Below are 19,589 nucleotides of genomic sequence, written 5' to 3'. Positions count from 1 at the left end.
CAGACTGATTGGTGTTCCATAGCATGCCTTTTGCAGTGAGTAGAGTGTCCTACACTTCTCCAGAGTGTGCTATATTTCAGCACAATATAATTCAATTTGTCTGGAAGTTTTATCTTTCTCAGAGAGAAGCTTTTGTTCAGGAGACATCTCTCCGACAAGGAGAAAGACCAGCTCTAGAAGGCATTTCAGGCAAAAAGACTTTCCAATGATTTCAGTGGTATATTTCCCATAGAGCCATATCTTCCAATTCTAGCTGGTTTAGAGGCCCATAAATATATGGCCCAATATATTCTAGCCTCAAAGTATCAACAGAATATGTCAGAAACTGCATTTAAGCAAAGTTGAACTATTTCTAACATTTACCTAAAGCTTTGAATTTTACAGCTGAAGATATTCTGTCCCTAAGAAAAACATACCATGCTTATACAAATACATGCATCTTTCTCTACCTAGAAATACTACCTTAAAAATATTTTAATTGCCCTTAATTTACTATGACAAAGTAAGTAAATCTCCTCCTATACCTACCCACAGTGTTTTTAAACTACAAGTTACCCTGTGTTGCTCCCACAGTGAGCAGGAAGTCTGAAGTAACAAGCTTCCTCTTTCCTTTGATTTCTTTTTCCTCTTCCCATGCTATCCAGGCTTGCATGACCTTATAACTCCCTCTCTCCAGAGTGATGTAACCTTTCTTTCTCTCTTAACCATCTAGGTCAGGCACCACATCCTCTGAACACATAGCTTTATCAACATCCTGGAAAATGTTTTTTCTTCAGCATCCAAATGACACAAAGTCTACTGTAATCCTGCCAACTTTGGAAACTGATCTAAAGTCTGGACATGCAAAAGTATACAAATATTTATGTTGGGGTACACACACAAGCTTGCAAAATCTGAATGCAAGTCAAGGCTTGCATTCAAGTCCACCTTATGTTTATAGGTGGCTACAACCAGTAAGTAATATGAAGCCCTCAAAATGGAAGTGTTCAGCTAGAAAATACGTAAGTTTGACACAAAGACAGCAAACCTCCAGACTACAGTGCACCGAACACCAAGGAAGACCGCAGAGCATAGGTTTTAGCTAAAACATCCTTTTCTCTTTGTTCTATCTCACTTGTCTTAAAAATGAACATTTCAAGCTGATATCTTTGTAAACTGTAGAGATTCATTTGTTTGTAGCAGAACACATTTTATAAACATTCAAAAATTAAGAATTTTAAACCAACAAAAACCACAGCAAATATAATTTCTTTACACTATCATCTTGCAGAAAGAAACCACCATCAAACACACAATTATTGCAATTTTATAGACAGGTTCATCACTGCAGCCAATTCATAAAGTCTGATATATTTAAAAAAATAGGTAGCCAACTAATACCTTACGCTTAGTACTTAACTGTAATTGTTCAGATAAAAGGTTTGATCCGTACATGATAAACTTGATGAATACTGGCAGTTTGAGGCTTTCAGGGGAGGTCAGAGTAGGTGCTGCATATCATTCCCATGTGAATGGGTTAGCCACAGACAAAAAGGCCATATCCTAGCTACTGCTGGTTGCACATATAAACTCTGCGAACCAAGCAAGCTCCATCTGAAGGCATTTCATTAGACTACACTGCACCCAGCTGACTCATTCTTAAATGTGAACTGCATTGAAAAGGCACCTAAAAGATACAGCTGCACCTAGCTTAACTTGCTCCTAGGAACCAGACCAAAAACCAAGTTCCTGTCTCCTTGTAGCTGTAACTACTGTTTTCGTGGCACTCAGCCCTCCAGAACGACACAAATCTTGATTTTTACACCCCCAACCAAACAGTTCTCAGAAGAGTTTCTAAGCAGCATTACTTAGGGTGACTGCTCCATTACTCAGGCGGGATGGCATCCCAGGCCCCCCCCTTCGCGCCCCCTCCCCGCGCTGCAGGACTGAACGGCAGCCGCACGTGAAAATTTAAATGAAACCGTTAAATGGGGGCGGGAGTGTCCGTTATTGGGGCGGGGGGGGAGGGGAGACGTTGCCGCGGGACGCGCCCACATGGTCGCCCCGCCCCTCCCACCCCCGGCGCGTGCCCCGCCGGCCTCCGCTCCCCGCCGCACGCGGAGCCCCTCGCTCCGCCCCCGCGGCCTGGCCCCGCCCCTCGGGGCGGTTGGGCGGGGCGAGGCCGGTGACGGTGCGTGAGGAGGAGGCCGCGGCTCTGCACACGGCTCTTCCTCTTCCTCCTCCCCGCCCTCCCGGAGGGCCGACGTCGCTCTGTGACGGCACGCGCAGCCCCGCCCTTTCCTGCGCCGCCGGGGGTCGGTGACTCCCCGGGCGGCGGCACCGCGAGCCGCCCCGCGCGCGCTCCCGCCTCGCCCCGCGCGCGCCTCCCTCCCCCCCACACCCCACCCCTCCGCGCAGCGCCAGCCGCCTCCGCGTGGGAGCGCGCGGGCCGGCGGCGTCTCGCGGCGGCCGGGAGGAGGCGGAGCCGGCGCGAGCGGGCGGGCGGGCCCGGCTCCCTCCCTCCTCCCTCCTCCCCCCGCTCCCCTCCCCTCCCCCTGCGCGCCTTCCTTTCGCCCTCCCCCTGCGCGCCGCGCGTCTCGCTCCGCGCTGCTGCTGCTGCTGCTGTTACTGCTGCGGGAACAAAGGAGGGAAGCGGCGCCGGCGGCGCCGCCAGCTCCGCGCCGGGACCCTCTTCCCTTCGCCCTCGCGGGAGCAGCCCGGAGCGCCCCGCGGCGCCTCCCCCGACACCCGCCGCGGGGTTTCTCGCCCCTTCCCCGCCCCCCCCCCGGAGCAGGTACGCGGGCGCGGAGGGTGGCGGGGATGCGGGATGCGCTCTCGGGGGCCGTTAGCGAGGCGGCGCCGGGGGCCCGGGGCGGGGAGGGGGCGCTCGGGCCCCCCCGCGGCGCTTCCGCTGCCGTCGGCGAGGCGAGGGGCGGCGGGGCGGGTGCCGGGGCAGGCCGCGGTCCGCGCTGGCGCCGCGGCCCCCTCGGCGGGGCAGACAAAGGGAGCGAGACAATGAGGCCTGCCGGGGGCGGGGGGGGGGGCGGCGCGGCGGCCGGTGCCGGCCATGACTCAGGGGTTTGCGAGGGGCCTGGGCCCGGCGGCCGCTCCCGCCTGCCGGTGTGGCTCCTTCGTCCGGCAGCCGCCGGCGCTTTGTGCTCCGGTGTCCTCGGCGGGGAGGGGAAAAAGAAAAAAAAAAAAAAAAAAAAGGCAGCAGTTAAAACGTACCACGCTTTGAGCGCTTGGCAGTGCCTTCCCTTTTGTCTGACTCACTGAGCTGGACCTGATCGTCACTGGGAAATGCCCGGGTTTGATCCGTGTTCTCCATTTTTGTTTCATTTTACCACATCTCATTTCATCACTTCACCTAGAACACTGTTATAGAGGCGTATGACTGAGACAACCTTGCTGGATCTGTCTCTCTCTTTTTTTTTTTAGGGGGGGAGGGGAGGGCTTTTCTAGAGGAGGATGTTGAGATAAATAAGTATTTAGGTCAGCTAGCCAATTCAGACCTACCATTGACGCAGTTCCTAGGTTTTATTATCTATTTAAGTACGCTTTGGATTTTTACTCCATATTAAAACCTGAAATTAACAGGCATAAGTGTTTCAGCAGTACTTTATTGTAAGTGTACTTGGTGTCCAAGTAGGAGCATATTTTTATTGATCGTTGAAATAGTTTTGATATCTGTCATTAAAATTTGCTATCCCTCAGCTTAGTTGTAATTTGGAACAGAAAAAACTGCCTTAGTTATGAGCCTTAGATAAATATGATAATAGTTAAGTATTTATATTCCCCTTCTAGTTTCTCTGGGTAAGTATACCAGTAACTATGAAGTTAAGTGGCATAAATTACCGTTTGAGTTAACACACTGAATAAGATAGCTTCTTGCTATTAAACAGGGTTAAACAGGAATATCCCTGAGGTTGACTTTCTCCTTCTGGAGGTAGAAGAGATCGTTATATTCTGGAAAGGCAAATAGTTTGGTTGTAACCACCCACCCAAAAAGGTTGGGAGTGTATTTGCAAGCCTGTGAAACGGTAATCATTTCTTAGGCCTCTGATCACACCCAGTTGTTTTCTATTCTTGCTGTGAGTTAGAGATGAAAATGGCTGTTTGAGATGACTAGCTCATGATGCTGCATTTTCTTGATTGAATTTAAGTATCTGCACTCCCTCTCCTCCTAGAAAGGAAGCTGTAGCCGTGTTAATCGGATTTTATATTTTCCTCTAACAGTGGGTGTATGCTCGGCTGCTTCAGTTCTGTGGGTTGTGTAGGAGTTGGCAGCCTTCGGAGATATAAATAGAAGCTGATTTCAGAGGCCCCTGTTGACGAGGTTTTGTGTCTGAGCCTCTAGCTCAGCTTGTCACATTGCAGCCTTGTGACAGGCGGAAGCTAATGCACTCACCCATGTGACCCAAGTTTCTGAGAAATGTTAGGGAAAGAAGACACGCATGTGATGGTATTAGAAGCTAGTTTTCTAAGGAGCTGCATTTGTAAGTAGGTTCTAGCTAGTTGCTGATGTTTTAAGGAGAAGAGTTCCTAAAATGAAGAACTGGAGAAGCCTGTAATCTCCCTTTTATGAAAACCTCACTTTCACTATTGTTCATCCAAAAGATTAAACAGCTTAATTTAGTGTCCTTGTTATTAGATTCAGTACTGGAAAGTGTATTACTGTTTTCTAGTTGGTGATAAAGGCTTTTAGAAGAAACATAGGTGATACTTGGACCTTCTTCAAGATCGTGATAAAGCACAATTTCGTAAGCATTGGATAACAACAGCTTGACCTTTCAATTAGGGGCATGTATTTCAAGTAGTGAAAGAATGTGCTGACAAAGGAGCCATGAAGACTCTTGTTTGTAATATGTTAATACCAGCATTAACACCTAAAGCTAGATTTAGTAAGTGAAGAAACATGTTTACAGCCTAGTAATTTGAAAGTGAAGCAAGTCAATTGAGATTGATGGTGACAGTATATTTGATAGCATTCTGAGTTAACTTACATAATAAGGTGGCAGAAGTACAATCTTTTATTTCTATTATAGAAACATAAAGCTGTAATATGGATAAGAAGATGTTTTAGATTTAGATTTATGTAGTTACCGTTTCTGCTGGCTGCCTTGACTGGTGTCAATGGCTGTTAAGCTGCAATTTGTTGAGAGGTCTGTCAGAAGAAGTAAATTTCCTTTTCATCCTGAAACAAAGGTATAAATAGTTGGAGTCCCATGACCATCAGCAGACAAGCAGATTAATTTTACTAGTTTATTTTCTCCTGCTACTGATTTACTTTGATCCCAGAAATTTAGTTTTTATCAGTTGCAGTTGTCATGCTATTGAGATGTATTTACAACTTGCAATTTGGTATTTTTTAGTTATGAAGAGTGTTCCTGCATACACTAGAATTAATTTGCTTTTGGTATATTAGAGTTCTCATGAGCCTCAGTAGTCAAATATCCTTTGTGGCTGCACCTAAAGAGAAAGACAGTAATCTAGAGATTTCACCAAAATGTTTTCAAGAGACTTGCATAGTGCTTCTACTGAATCTAAGTTTTGGGAGAACAAGTGCAATATTCTTACATGTCCTCAATTTGTAGTAGATCACTTGATTACTGTGTTCCAGTTTTATTGCCCTTGGGAATCAAGAATTTGGTTGCTATATCAGTTTTTCTACTAACCTTGCTTTGCAGAGGTTAACCACCAGTGAAGGTGAAATATTTTTATTCCTGCATTTTGCAGTTGATAAGAGACAGGGTTAGCATTGTCTGCCTTTGGGAGACTTGCTATAACTTTTTTAAAACAAAGGATTTGACTGGTTTTTTGGAAATGCATAGGCTGTGTAAATGAATGTGTTTAACAGTCTGAAGTTGTTTGTTTTATTTTTCTTGGAAGAGTAAGATCAGGTCTGAACTTATTTCAGAAATGCTTTTTGACTCTGAAGGCCTGTTGTACACATGTTGTTGCCAGTTAATATTCAGTATCAAGTTTCATACGCAATTCAAGCAGAGTTGAGGGCCTTGTTTTGGAAACTACTTCTGAAGATAGGAATACAGATTAAAATTGACTCTTCCCCATACTTCAGTGATCTTTATTGTTCTGTTTAACAAATGTATTTTGAAAGTAGGAACTGCTAATAATTAATGGAATTAGCATCAAAATGAAGCATCACTGGAAAAAGTGGAATTCTGTTGGAGTTTGAAAAAAATAAGCTATGTTAATTGCCAGAATTGTTTAGTAGATACAAACTTGATCTTGCTTATTCTGCACATCTAGCTGTGTTTTTTTTCCTACTCTATAAGTGCTCAGAGGTAGTAATAAAGCTTTTGTTGGCTTTTAAATTGAACTTGGTCATAACCTGCACACACAGTGCAGCATCCAACAAGTGTGTTACTTTTTGGTATTACTACAGTAACACTTTTTCCTCTCTTAGGTTCATAAAGATATTACTCATCAATACAATTGCAGTATTGAATGGTGTATTAACATCAATATAGCGCTCTCAAAAAAGCTGATATCACTTTTGGGGGGCAGCGTAAGCAGACATACTTTAGTTCTGTAACTCTGTAATTGATTTTGGTGACATGCCAGCTCCTAATGCAGTTCTTGGTTTTATTTACAGCATCGAGATGGCTCAGGAGACAAACCAGACCCCAGGGCCCATGCTCTGTAGTACAGGATGTGGATTTTATGGAAATCCTAGGACAAATGGGATGTGTTCTGTTTGCTACAAAGAGCATCTTCAGCGACAGCAGAATAGTGGCAGAATCAGCCCGATGGGTAAGGACTTAGATCTTTTTCTGAAAATATGATGAAAAAGAGAGGAGTCAAAAACATATTTCAGGAGAACTTCTGAAATCTGTGTACTAAGACTACAAATATTAGAGAATACTACTTTAAAGCACAGTAAAAATAAAAATGCATTTTTATGTAATAAATTCTGGCCAGCTTGGTGTTGAGCCTTAATTTGCATTTCTACATCTCCTCCACTATCAGTGTGTTCTTATACAATTCCTATATTTGGTCATTAACAATCTAGTCTGTCTTTAAGTAACAAGTAAAATGCAGTAGAATGAAGAATGGAGGGAAACAGTTCATTACTGTATGCAAGAGTATTTGATTAACTTTTAATCTACAGTTTGCTTATAATTAACTTTTCCAATTCCTGTTACATAGGAACAACCAGTGGTTCAAACAGCCCTACCTCAGACTCTGCATCTGTACAAAGAGCAGACACTAGCTTAAACAACTGTGAAGGTGCTGCTGGCAGCACATCTGAAAAGTCAAGGTAAGATGAAAGTATTATTTTGAGGTTTGAATGAGCTGAGACTGTGCAACAAATTAAAGACCTGCAGTAATATTGACCTAATACAGTGAGTTTCTGCAGAGGGAAAAAAGGGACAGTGCACCTAACAGTGCTTTATGAATCTTTATAGATAAGAACTGATTACAATGTTTGGTGTTGGACTAATGCATTTACAAGGATGTTTCTGGTTTGCATCTGGAGAAATACGCTCTACAGATTGAGTATTTTTTTCTAGGGAAGCTGAAATAAGAGTGAAAAATACACTTTAGAATAAGCAGAAGTCAAGATCAGGGACGTGTATCAGTAATAATTGAACAGGTTGTCTATTGAGATAGATGGACTTGGACAATTTAAGTTTTTATTATGAACTCTAATGTAAGTTACCTGTTTCACTGTACTTAAACAGAAATGTGCCTGTTGCCGCTTTGCCTGTAACACAGCAAATGACAGAAATGAGCATTTCGAGAGAGGAAAAAGTAACACCGAAAACAGAGACTGAGCCAGGTATGTTTGCAGAGTAACACTGGGTACAACTGGTGACTTAACAGAAATCAACAGTTTACTTTCTTTTAAGTAGGCATCTCCCTTTGTAGTGATGGTCTTGAGGAACTGTTAAGATTATTATGGATGCTTTTTGAGTACTGGTACCCTTGAGGTCAAGAAAAATGACTAGTGCCAGAATACAGTTTTCAGATACAATTCAATTCCAGATTCAGTTCAATTTTAGTAGACAATTTGATGCCTGTGAAGGCACTTTTGTCTCCAAAACTTTAATTTTTACAAGCAAGACAGTTTATAATTGCATTTGGGCAAGATGTTCAGTCTCAAAGTGAAAGTGTTGAGATTTCTGTGTAAAATCTAGCAGTACAGTTCCTGCTGACTCATGACAGTCAAAATGGCTTGCTACATTTAGAGAACAAAGTTCTTAATAAATTCCATTTTACAGAAGGATATGAGTGTGGTGGAAGGGAACACTTGGTTTAAAATACTAACAAAGACTGCTAAAGGTCCTTTAGGCTGATTGGGTAATCAGTAGATATAACCAAAGCGTTGTTCTGCAGATGTAGAATACTTAATGGATTTAATTGCTTTAATGCAGTGAGAATGTTCAGTTTAAGTTTTATTCTTGTACAGGAAGGTTGTAGCTGTAGTATTTAAACTTTGAAGTGTAAAGTATTTCTTGGAGGGAAGCATGAAGGGAATGCTTTCTTACCTACAAGTAGTGAATGACTGCATTTGTATTTTCTTATGCAGCAGTTTATTCAAATGGATATGTTAACATACTAGTTTCATATGTATAGGTACAATGGATATATTAACTTACCAGTTTCATATATATAGGTACCCACATGTTTTAACAGTTCTGAAACAGTCTTCAAACAAGAAGACTGTTTCAGTCTCTTTTGCTTCAAAACATTGAAAACTGATGCCTGGTAGGAAATCTGTTCACTATATCCAAAGATACATACTTTTTTCGTTTTCAATTTTGAAAATCAGTAAGTTGGAAATTGTAGAAGTTACCACTCAGCATTGTATAAAAATGTTTCTTATCTAGATGTATCTTTACCAGTAAAAAGACTGTTGTAACAGCTGATGTTTTATTGTTCAGGGTTTATACATAGGATTTATCTATTTGAAATAACTCATGCTAATTTAAGATTATGTGACATGAACTAAAATACAATTGCTTTTACTATGTTCTTTTTTGGTTATGTACAGACTGAGAGAAGATTTTTACATGTTTCAGTTTCTTGTAACTAATGTCATCTGAAGATGCTTATTGTGTGTAACTGAGAAATAATTTATACTTTGATACAATATTTATAAACCCATATTGTCTTGTTATGAATGCCTACCTGAAAAGGTGACAAGCAGGAAAGAGAAATACATTAAGTGGTAGCAGTGATCAAGTAATAGGCAGTTTATGTCTTACTAAAACTGCTAATAGGGGATTGTTATTTTTGCTGGATGTAAAATGGCAATCTTCTGCTTCTGCTGACCTAATATCCTTTTTTGTTAACCGAGCAACTACATGATAGTCACACAACGCTCTTTATTGAGTGGGGGAAGGGAGAACTCTAAAAGCAACTCAATATATTTATAGTTGTAAATAATCTTAGAGCTGGAAACTCAAAGTTGAAACCAGTAAAAGCTCAGTTAAAGCTTGTGTGCAGAGATCCCTGGAAAGACTACCATAAAACATAAACATGTTCAGAAAAAACTTCTGGAATGTAAACATGTTTGGAGAAAAAAGTTTTGCTCGGTACATACCCATAAATTGTTGAAACCACCTTCGGTTCTTCCGAAAGTGCAGATTTCTTTTTAAGTGTTCTTTGGATTTGGGGCAGCTTTTAGACAGCATAGATTAGCTACTATTCTTAGATTACAAAGGATTTATTGGGTATCTAAAAAGTACCAAGTGTTTTTTGTGTTCTCTGGTACACTGATCCGTAAGTGTCTTGAAGTCAAGAGAAGCTGGCCTAAACTCTTTATTTTTATAAATCCCTGTTGTGTCCTTGCTAGTTGCATTTTTTTTTCTCTTCCTTTTTCAAGCAGCATCCAATGTCTGTTGGTCTGTCCTCTTGAGGAGGAGCTGAAATAAGTGAAAAGTAGAAAATTCATTTTATCTCCTAACAAAACTAATTCTTTCTATGAAATGTGATTCTCCAAAAAGACTTCATGACAGTCTGACACTAGCAACTTAATTTTGTAACTGTCTATCAGGTGGGAAGATCATGGACAAACAGTGTAGCCTTCAGGCAAAGTAGGTCTGTCTCCTTTTAATGTCTTCACCAGTATGAAAGCTTATTCTCTTCTGCCAGCTTTTCACTGGCAAATGAAACTTCAGATATTTCCCATGCAAGCCAGAACATTGTAAACAGATTTGTCTGGATGATTGCTTGTGTGTTTTCTTGTTATTGTTGGGTATTTTGTTTTGTGGGTTTTTTTTTTCCCTCTGTGGAGTTAAAGTATACTTTTTTGATGTTGGAACTTAAGCATCTGATTCTAGAAGGTGCTGAAATTGAGAGGAAAAATGAAGCAAGAAGCTTGTTTTTATTCATTTGTTTTCTCCAGATTGAGGTTGTACCTTGGATCCTCATTCAAAACAAGTCAGGTCCTAAGGCAATTTTTCATTTTAGTATTTGAAGGAAGAGGGCCATGACAGACTTAACTGGCCCTGTTGTTGTAATTCATATGTCTAAACAAGTTATATTTAGTTGTAACTTGTAATTTAGTAGGTCAACTTTCTTACTTGTTGTGCTTTTATAATGGAATTGTGGCTTGTGCTCAGTCCAATTGCTTATCTGATGAGCTGCTCACAAAAGTCAGTGAAATCTAAAGACTTTTATGTCCAAACTCCAGTTCATAGTTAGGTACTGGTTATATCATACTTTTCACAGGCTTTTGATATGCTTCTAAACTTTCTGTTATGGACTGAATTCTAATATAGTCTTGACCAAAGTCAGAATATACCAAATTCTGAAATCTTCCCATTCTAGAAATACGGTGCATAGTTATGGTTTTTTTCTACACTGAGTTATAGGAATTAAATGCAAAATTTATCTAACTTCTTTCCTTTCCTTGTGTTATTACATCAGAGTAATACCTTTACCAAGCTGGAGAGGCGTAGTTGGAGGCCTTCCTCAATAAACCTGTTTTGTTTTAGTGGCTTTTAAGTGGAAATAAAGGATCTATACAAGAAAGAGAACAGAGTTAAACATTAAGCACTAAAAATAAACTGTTTTGACAACAAGTGTGTTTAAGTAATCATATTGTATTAAAGCATAGCATGTTTTTAGCATTTTTTTGCTTCTTTGTAGGTCACTACCTTTCTGAATGATGAGTCTCCTGTCAGGTCTGTCAGTGTTTCCAGACTTAATTAGTATCAGCATGCATATCAGAGTCTTGGTTTGCTTAACCCAGTAAAAGCACTGTTTTAGGGGGTAGTATGATGAGTTATCATATTGCTCTATGAAGCCACAGTTGTGGAAAAGCACTGCCTATAAAGAAAGTGAACCAGAACTTGACATGATTAGGGTCTCTATTTGTAAAATACTTAATAAAAATCATCCCCAAGTATTGTTAACTTACAGTCTTACTCCATCCATTTTGTAGGTTACCCTTTCTGTTCCTGAAAGCTGACATTTAATGAGCTTCATGAGACAGAGATTATGATGGTTAGCTCACTTGTCTTTTGTCTAGGTATGAAGCCAATGTGATTAGAGTTATATTAATGTTGAACAACACAGCTGTCCTGCATGCAGGTTGAGACTTTGTTATGGGTTGCCCTCATTCATATTGTAGATCAAAACCGATAGCTGTGATGTGTACAGTGTATGTTGCAGATCATGTTCTGTTTGATATGCTGAATAGACAGCCAGCTTTAGATATTGCATGTTCAGGGTGGTAAATAGATGGTATTACTTGGTTCTTGCTGTTTTAATAACTGCCTTGTTATTTCTGATTTGTCTTTAAACATGGCTGTAGTATTTAATCACATTACTATCTATAAACAGTGCCTTTGTGGCTGTCTGTAATGCCATCTGACGTAAGAATTTTGTCTCGTGTTCAAAATAGTTCTCTTCAAGTTTCCCATGTTCACTGAAGCTTGAGTAGAAATCCCTGTTTCAAACAATTCTGAAATGGAACCAGTAATCTTTTCTAAGCCTTGAAGTTGTCCACCTTGGAAAGAGACAGGGTGCAACTGCTGGTGCTGTGTTTGTTGCTGATAGGATGCTATTATATCTTTTTTAACAGAGAGGTATACAACAGAAATCGAGTCTTTATGGTGACCAAATTAAACTATATTTCAGTGTGATATTTATAACAGAGGTATCTTTACATTGTATTGATATAACAGTAAAGATATCCAATATGCCTATTAAGAGTTGGGCAGGTGGGAGATTAGTTACGCTTTGCAAAGTAGCTTTATCTCCTTTCTTTGACATGAAATTAAAAATGATGCAATTTATTCTTCAGCCTTTCCTGGGCATCTAGATCAGCATAGCAATGGTAGTTGCTGAAGAGTAAAATACTTATCTTCAAGAAGCTTGACTTACATAATAAATACTGTCCATCCTCTTTTCAGTGACTTAAATTTTATATACAAGTCAATTTGTGTTAATATGCAATATAATAAGGATTGTACAACCTGTAGTATAACTTTCTGCTCTGGTATTGCAGAAGTGTGATCTAATGTCTTTCTGATGTCTTTTGGGTTCCCTTTTTGAGTTACCTTCTTTCCTCTACTGTTTTGATTTTTCCCAGTTTTTTTGTGGTGGGAATGGAAGGGGAGTCAGTGTCATGTAAAAATATGAAACTTTTTTTTAATGCTGTCATGACTTTCTCTCCCCTGGCATTCTTACTGCTTACTAGTACCATGGAAGTCAGGTGGTTTGTTAAACTGACAGGTTTCTATTTTGGATACTACTTTGGTCATAGAAGAAACTCCTAAACATTTCTTGGTGCTACCTTGGTAGCTCTTTCTGTTTTCATTAAGTATGGGGAGGGTTAAAAAAAAAATTGTTTTATTTTCATCAGGTTTTGTCCAAATGAAAAATGACTGAATCATTCCTTTCTAGTATAAATCTCAGTCAGAATATCTACAGTAGGCGTGATCTTTTGCAACAGCCAAATTTGTTTATATAAAGAAAATACCACAATCAGTTTTGAAAATCCAGTTACTACAATGGTTGTTAATTTTAAGTAGAAGTCTCACGTAGTCACTGTGACTTAATACTTTGGGATGAAAGAAGAGCATTGTTTTTCCTGTTTGTAGGACCATTCTATGTACAGGTGGAGTAGTTGTCGTGCTGTGGTTTGTGGCTTACTTCCAATTATCAGTGACCTTGCTGTTCCCACATGCCTTTCTTAAAAATTCCTCTCATCTTCAGACTAACATGGAGTAAATCTTCAAATTTACCATGCAGTGCCTGTACTTGTCTTCTTTTTTTTTTTTCAGGCACCTGTCTAATACTAGGATTGTGTTAGTTTTTATTATTCTGGCAGAGTTAGGATAATCTCCTCTATTTTGTTACTCCTGACAATACTGCATCTTCCAGTGCCTGCAAATAACTATTACTTTTGTCTTAAATTGTTAATAAAGATTTTCTCAGTTCTGAAAATCTCCATTGCTCTTAAGTTTTTCAACCTTGTAGCAGGAGAACAGGTTTGGTAAAGTTCAAGTGAACTAAAAGTAATTTGGTAGCTTTCCAAGCCAATGGTTGGGAAGGGAAATGACCAAGGTGATGCAGAGGGGTACATGCCAACAGGTACTCTATTAAGATGACAGAACATCAGTTTTGATAGTAAGGAGTTTGCTTCATCTGAACAGGGGTGTTGGTATTGAGGAAGCAGGTCTGGAGACAACAGTAACAACCATTTTCCTACCACTGTTTCAGCTTTTGTCCAGTGATTTATTCCATGGTGATCATATGGCAGTCATTTAGAGCACTTTGATTTCATCAACACCATGTGATTTCTGGCATAAAATGAATTCAATATATTATGGACATGCATTCTGGTTGCCCAGCTAGATTTGGCCTCTATGCTAAAGGAAGCCTTTTGTGACAAGCAGTTGTCCGGATAGTATCTGAATTTATATTGTATCTTGACAGAACAACAGCATTTTAAATATATTTTATTAGAGCCACAGTTTGAAAAAAATTTTGTTCTGTTCTGTAAGCTTTAGTAAGGGCATTGTAGGCAGTTTTGTACCTGTTCTACCTGTTAATCAGAAGGGACTTTATGAAGGTTTAAGATAATAAAAACTCATCATTAGATTTAATTCTGACATAAAGTGGGAGAATGCCTTCTTTCTGCAGTTATAACCATTGCAGAGTAATAAATTGAACATTTTATTTCATTTTTAGGTGGCTCTGCCAACATATCTTTGTCTTGGAGCTTCTAACTGCCCATGTCTGGATGTTGTCTGCTGCTTTTCCTTATTGAAACATGTTTTAGTTGGTTGGGGAAAGGATCTTGTTCAACAGCTTTCACATGGAACGACCCTTTTCATTTCTCAGGATTACTCTCATTGCTTTCCTGTTCCCATGTTGCTGGTTGTGGCAGGGAACACTTTTTGTCACAGTTTATATGGAGGAAGAAGTACATTTGTAGTAGTTGGTAATATTTTCCCTTAGATACCATTTTCCCTTAGATGGATTTGTTCTTAATATTTTTTTTGTGGCACAGAATGATCTGCTAGACTCTTTGTCTTGGTGAGCCATGGGCAAAACTGCCATTTCCGCTTTTGTTTCTTTGTGAGCATGTTCAGCAATGATAAAGTATTAAGTTTGTTCCTTTTCTTGTTTTCATTTTCTTAAGTGCTGTGTTGTGAGTGACAAAATTTAGTTCACTGTTGTTTTCCCCCTTCTTTCCCATTGTCTTTTCCATCTGATTGAAACAAGGTGCATGGTCTCTGGGCTCATATTACGAGTTGGTTCTGATGCAGATGAAGTTTCCCCTTGGCCACTATATACTGAATGGCAAAGTGTGCAAGTACTTCTGGTTCTTATTTTTCATCTGCCATGGTTTATTGTTAGCATTTTATTTTTAAACAAAGTAGCATTATAACAAATCTAAAGGGAACTTAACATACTTTGGGGATTTGGAAGTTTTGGGGGGTTTTGTTGGGAGTTGTTTTTTTTGTTTTGTTTTAATGCCATAGCTAATACCTTTCAGCCAAGGTGTGTGGTGACCCAGCAGGTTTATGCTCTTTGCAGTGTTAGTTCTTTTTAAGCTGGTATTTGATCACAGGCTCTCAGCTAGATTAACCAAATACTGAACACTGCTTTCCTTGGTATTTAAAGATAAATTCAGAGGATCCTATCTACAGAGCAATAAAATACTAATTGTGAAGACAAAAGATTTTTTTTGCGGGAAAAAAAAAAAAACCCAATAGCTGAAACTACTCTGAGAAGTATTAATAGGAGTAATATTTAAAATGCTTGTCTTTTTTTTTTAAACCTATAATACACTTAAAGTATTTTGTATCCAAGACTTTGTATAGTTTTGTTATCTTCAGATTTAACAAAATAGCATTGACTCTGAACTTTCCAAATTTTTTTTTTTTTTAGAAAACATATATAAAATGTGCCAAAAATAAAGGTAGTAAATGGGTTTTAGTGGTTCATTAGTACTGTTATTGTTACAGTAAAGTATAGAAAAATATTAGCAACCATTGTTTTACTGTATGAAGCTTTCTGGGTACAAACACTGAAAGTTGTTAGCTGTGAAAGTTTGTTACTTTTAGATCTAGGTCATAATTTAGATTATGAACTCCTGACTGGATAGTTAACTTCTCCAGTGAATTTTGAAATGAGGCTTGGGTATTTGAGGTTTTCTAGGTGTTAGTATTAATAGTGTGCTGTTTGGTGTGTTTTTTTATGATACACAGTACAAACAGAATGATTGTTTTATGAAAATACAAATGGAATTTTTGAAACCTAATATAAATAGTAAAGATAGAAAACTAGTCAACATAACTGGTAGTTCCTCATGTCTGGAAAAATCCAGCTTTCATAGGATTTAACACTTGATCCAAAAGGATCTTAACTAAGAAATCCTGCTTGTGTGCATAAGTTGATTACAGCTGAGTCCCTTGAGTTTATATTCTCAATTTATTCTGGAATGCATGTTGTAGTTTGTTTCTTACCTTATACCATCACACAGCTGGGAAGTGTTCAGGAAAACTGTAGAGGAGCAGAGTCCATCTTTTGGATGTGTTAGTTTGTATACAAACATGCCTCCCTCAGCTTTCCTCTATGCCAATTAGGATTTGAGGATGATTTTTTTTAAAAAAATCTTCATTTGGTGGAAAAATGTTTCAAACAAAATGAACAGATTCACAAAAGTTCACAAAAGGACAAATTTTTATCCTACAAAAAACTTTTTACTTAAAACGTGACTCAAATTTGACTGAAGGTGTTCATGACAAAGGCAATTGAAAAATGAGTCATTTTGACTATGCCTGCTTGAACATTAAGGCTGAATACAGTATAAGAATACAGATATTCAACATAAGTCTGTACTTTGTTCTTTACTGGAAAATATCTCAAACAAAGATCATGTCAATTTTGTGTGGTTTGTAGCTGTGTTCTGGATGTAGCACAGAATCAGTGGGTTTGAAGCTCAAGAAAGCTAGCTGTTGTTTTGGTTGACTGAGGTTTTATATCATCTGACTCTGCAAGTGTAGCAGCAGAGTAGCCCAGTATTATGACAGTAACATGTTACTGGAAATGGTTTCTAAAATACACTCCTGTTGATTGCATTTTCTACAGGTATCCCCTCTGTTCAACAACTTAAGCCATGACAATATTGTTGTTCTTTTGGATTAAATTTAATTTGATTATATGATTTAATATTAAGTATGCACATGGAACTTCTGGAGTGCTCTGTAAGCACTTAATGTTGTATAGGTGCGACTGATAAGTCTCTTATATTTTCTAGCTGATGAAACAGTGGGGAAAATTTGAGTGTCTTATGTAGAACCAAACAGGAAGCTAGTACAGTATCTAAAAATCTCTATTCCTGATTTACATATCCATAGACTGTTCTGCATAGTTCTGTAGACAAACTTCAGCATTGATAAATACATGGTTGGTACTGAATAGTTAGTGAAGTCAAGAACTTCAGCTTTTATTTTCTTTGCTTATTTTAACAGTTGTTACTCAACCAAGCCCATCAGTTTCTCAACCTAGTACTTCACAGAATGAAGAGAGAGCTCCTGAACTGCCCAAACCAAAGAAGAACAGATGTTTCATGTGCAGAAAGAAGGTTGGCCTTACAGGTATGAGAGCACTTTGTAAATACGGAACAGATCTGTATGATTAGTTGCCTAGTACAGGTTGAGTTTGAAATATCTGTTGCCATTGAACTTATTTGCTGCTTCAAAATCCGCAGTGTTAGACCACTTATTACAACTGATACTTTGGAAGTGTTTACTTTTTTCTTCTGTTTGTTGGAATAGGTGCACATACCCCTTTGTCTCTATTGATTAAACACTTAATGTACAGTTTGCTTATATCTGAAGCTTCCTAGTGATGTTGCTTCCTCTTCTTTGTACAGGATTTGACTGCCGATGTGGAAACTTGTTTTGTGGACTTCACCGTTATTCTGACAAGCATAACTGCCCATATGATTACAAAGCAGAAGCTGCAGCAAAAATCAGGAAAGAGAATCCTGTTGTCGTGGCTGAAAAAATCCAGAGAATATAAACTAACCTACTTGTGAAAAGACTGACTTTCTTTGTTTTATTTTAATATATCCTAGGAAAACATTAAAGAGCAGATGCATGGCCATTTTCCTTTGATGTTCTCCAAAGTTTTACTTTTAGTCTTGTCTGTCTTAATGATATTTCAGAATGTTTGGGTGTTTGTTACAGGCAGAATTGGATAGATAGATAGATACAGCCCTTGAAAAATGTATATGCCCTCCCCAGAATATAATTGGATGATCAGAATGTGCACAGGAATACACATGCACAGAGGACAAACTCTAGTTCACATGTGCCAAACAGGTGTATACTATCTGCATGTTTGCAGCAGATCTGCCTTTTGAGGTGTGTTTGAAGTGTGTAATCTTTGGCTAGTGTTATGTGCCTGTTTGAGAGAAGGATACATCAGAAAGGTTGGCAGTCTACTTCTATCATTTAAAATCCCATTCTGATTTTAGTTTCCACACTCCATTGTTTTCCAGCAGAACGTAAGCTATGTAGAGGAGTCCATCTTCCAGTAAGATGAGTGTTGGTGCCATATTTAAGAAACAGTTGCTTAACAATTGCAATGGGAAAAGTGAAAAAATCTGACATGTATGAGAAGAGAACTGTTTTGGAACCAATTACATTAACTTTAGAATCATGAAAATAGGTTCCCAAAGGAAATGTCCTGTAAGAAACTTATGAACTGGCCTGCAACAGAGTTGTCTGCTTTTCCTTGCATAGCTAAAAATGTTGTATAGCACAATATTGTAAGATTGGTTTACAAAACAAAAGCTATGTATGTTTTTAGACATACCACAGCAGCTCAAGCGACACACATGCATCTGATGAGTAAGTTGCAGAAGTATTTGAACAGTTTATTATTCATGTACTACTTATGTTCAATGTGTTCTGGGTTCAAAAGAATATTAGGAGCTTTTTTATTTTTCCTAGTTTTAACTGTAACAATTGCACCATTCTGCATGGAAAACCATACCCAACATGGCTGCTGTAGACTTAAGTGGTAGCTGGAACCACTCTTGGAGGGCTGCTTTATCATTTTTAATTGTACTTGGGTGTAGGACTGTAGTGTTCTTGGGTGTATTGCATGGGCTGCATTATCTACAGCATTGTACAATAACAACTCTAGAAAAGGCAGTATACTTCACTGATGCTTGTCTGGTAATATCACTTCTGTGTTATAATGGAAGGTTTTTTGTGATGTATGAAACTTGTGTTTTTTATATAAACAAGTACAGTTTAGACTAGTGTTGTGGTAATGACTGTTCTCATCTGTAAATAGTTATGTATGTACACAAGGCGCTACTTCTGATTTTTATTGCAGTGTTCAGTCCTAGTTTTTACTTCACTATTAAAAGCATCATGTTTTTGCTTTAACTTTGTTCTTTCAACTGAGTTATTAGATATACAAACATGTACAGATAGTTCATATTTATGTATTGCACATAATCATGCTACCCAGCAACTATGCTATATTGTATTATGTAAATAATAAAAATCATGTACAGAAGGAAATACTTCCTTTTGTGATAGTTCATTGGTTTTAGTTATTGCCATAAATTGAAGTTGGCCTTGTGGAGATTGGGCTACAGAGTTAGTACTAGTTTTGTATAGGTGTTGTCTTTTTGCTTAAACCTGCCTGTTTCTAACCTTTGTTTCTTATTTTGACATACCAACTTGTCTAAGATGGTTTCTTGAGGTCAGAGAAGCATGAACAGCTGGAATACAGATAACTACTTGATGGCCAGACAAAAATGTCAGAAACAACAACGTGCTTAAAGGGAACAAAGGAAAGCACTTGCGGTGGACTTTAAAGGCTTTTTTTTTCCTTTTGCCTACAAATGCTATTTCCAGTGGATCTGTTATAATAGAGCCAGTACAGTGACTACGTTGTTCTGTCCAAATCTTCATCAGCCAGCCTGGGCAGAGTTTTTGTTGGGGTCTGTATCTAAATATGGATGTCAAATATGCCAGACCTACCCTTCCCAATGACAAAGAAAAGTACAGAGCACACAGCACATGTTGACTTGAAAGAAGCATCTTCACTGCTGGATAAAATATAAAAGTCGCTTATACCAGAAATGGATAATG

General features: G+C 38.8%; 1 protein-coding gene across 3 annotated transcripts; it reads left to right on the top strand.

Moving 5' to 3' along the window:
• The first annotated feature begins 2,573 nt into the window (after positions 1 to 2,573).
• Positions 2,574 to 19,044, top strand: ZFAND5 (zinc finger AN1-type containing 5). Of its 3 annotated transcripts, none has more exons than XM_067315249.1 (7): positions 2,574 to 2,773; positions 6,596 to 6,753; positions 7,150 to 7,261; positions 7,686 to 7,783; positions 14,689 to 14,771; positions 16,944 to 17,069; positions 17,348 to 19,044. In XM_067315249.1, exons 2-7 carry the CDS (start codon positions 6,603 to 6,605, stop codon positions 17,510 to 17,512), a joined length of 735 nt encoding a protein of 244 aa, XP_067171350.1. In that variant the 5' UTR covers positions 2,574 to 2,773; positions 6,596 to 6,602; the 3' UTR covers positions 17,513 to 19,044. The 3 variants fall into 3 exon arrangements, with proteins under 3 accessions (XP_067171350.1, XP_067171351.1, XP_013797501.2); XM_067315250.1 differs by lacking the exon at positions 2,574 to 2,773 and adding an exon at positions 4,721 to 4,739; XM_013942047.2 differs by lacking the exons at positions 2,574 to 2,773; positions 14,689 to 14,771 and having other exon boundaries at positions 6,552 to 6,753.
• Positions 19,045 to 19,589: the final 545 nt, after the last annotated feature.

The sequence above is a fragment of the Apteryx mantelli genome, chromosome Z (genome assembly GCF_036417845.1).
Source record: "Apteryx mantelli isolate bAptMan1 chromosome Z, bAptMan1.hap1, whole genome shotgun sequence".
Taxonomy (NCBI): Eukaryota; Metazoa; Chordata; class Aves; order Apterygiformes; family Apterygidae; genus Apteryx; species Apteryx mantelli.
The sequence above is the reverse complement of the archived record's forward strand: the minus strand, read 5'-3'. Positions and strand labels throughout refer to the sequence as shown.

Excerpts from the sequence above, each read along its gene's own strand:
- ZFAND5 (XM_067315249.1), top strand. The coding sequence starts at position 6,603 with ATGGCTCAGGAGACAAACCAGACCCCAGGGCCCATGCTCTGTAGTACA. Across the intron at positions 7,784-14,688 it reads GAAAACAGAGACTGAGCCAG|GTGCATGGTCTCTGGGCTCA; the intron begins GTATGTTTGCAG and ends GATTGAAACAAG. Across the intron at positions 17,070-17,347 it reads AAAGAAGGTTGGCCTTACAG|GATTTGACTGCCGATGTGGA; the intron begins GTATGAGAGCAC and ends TTCTTTGTACAG.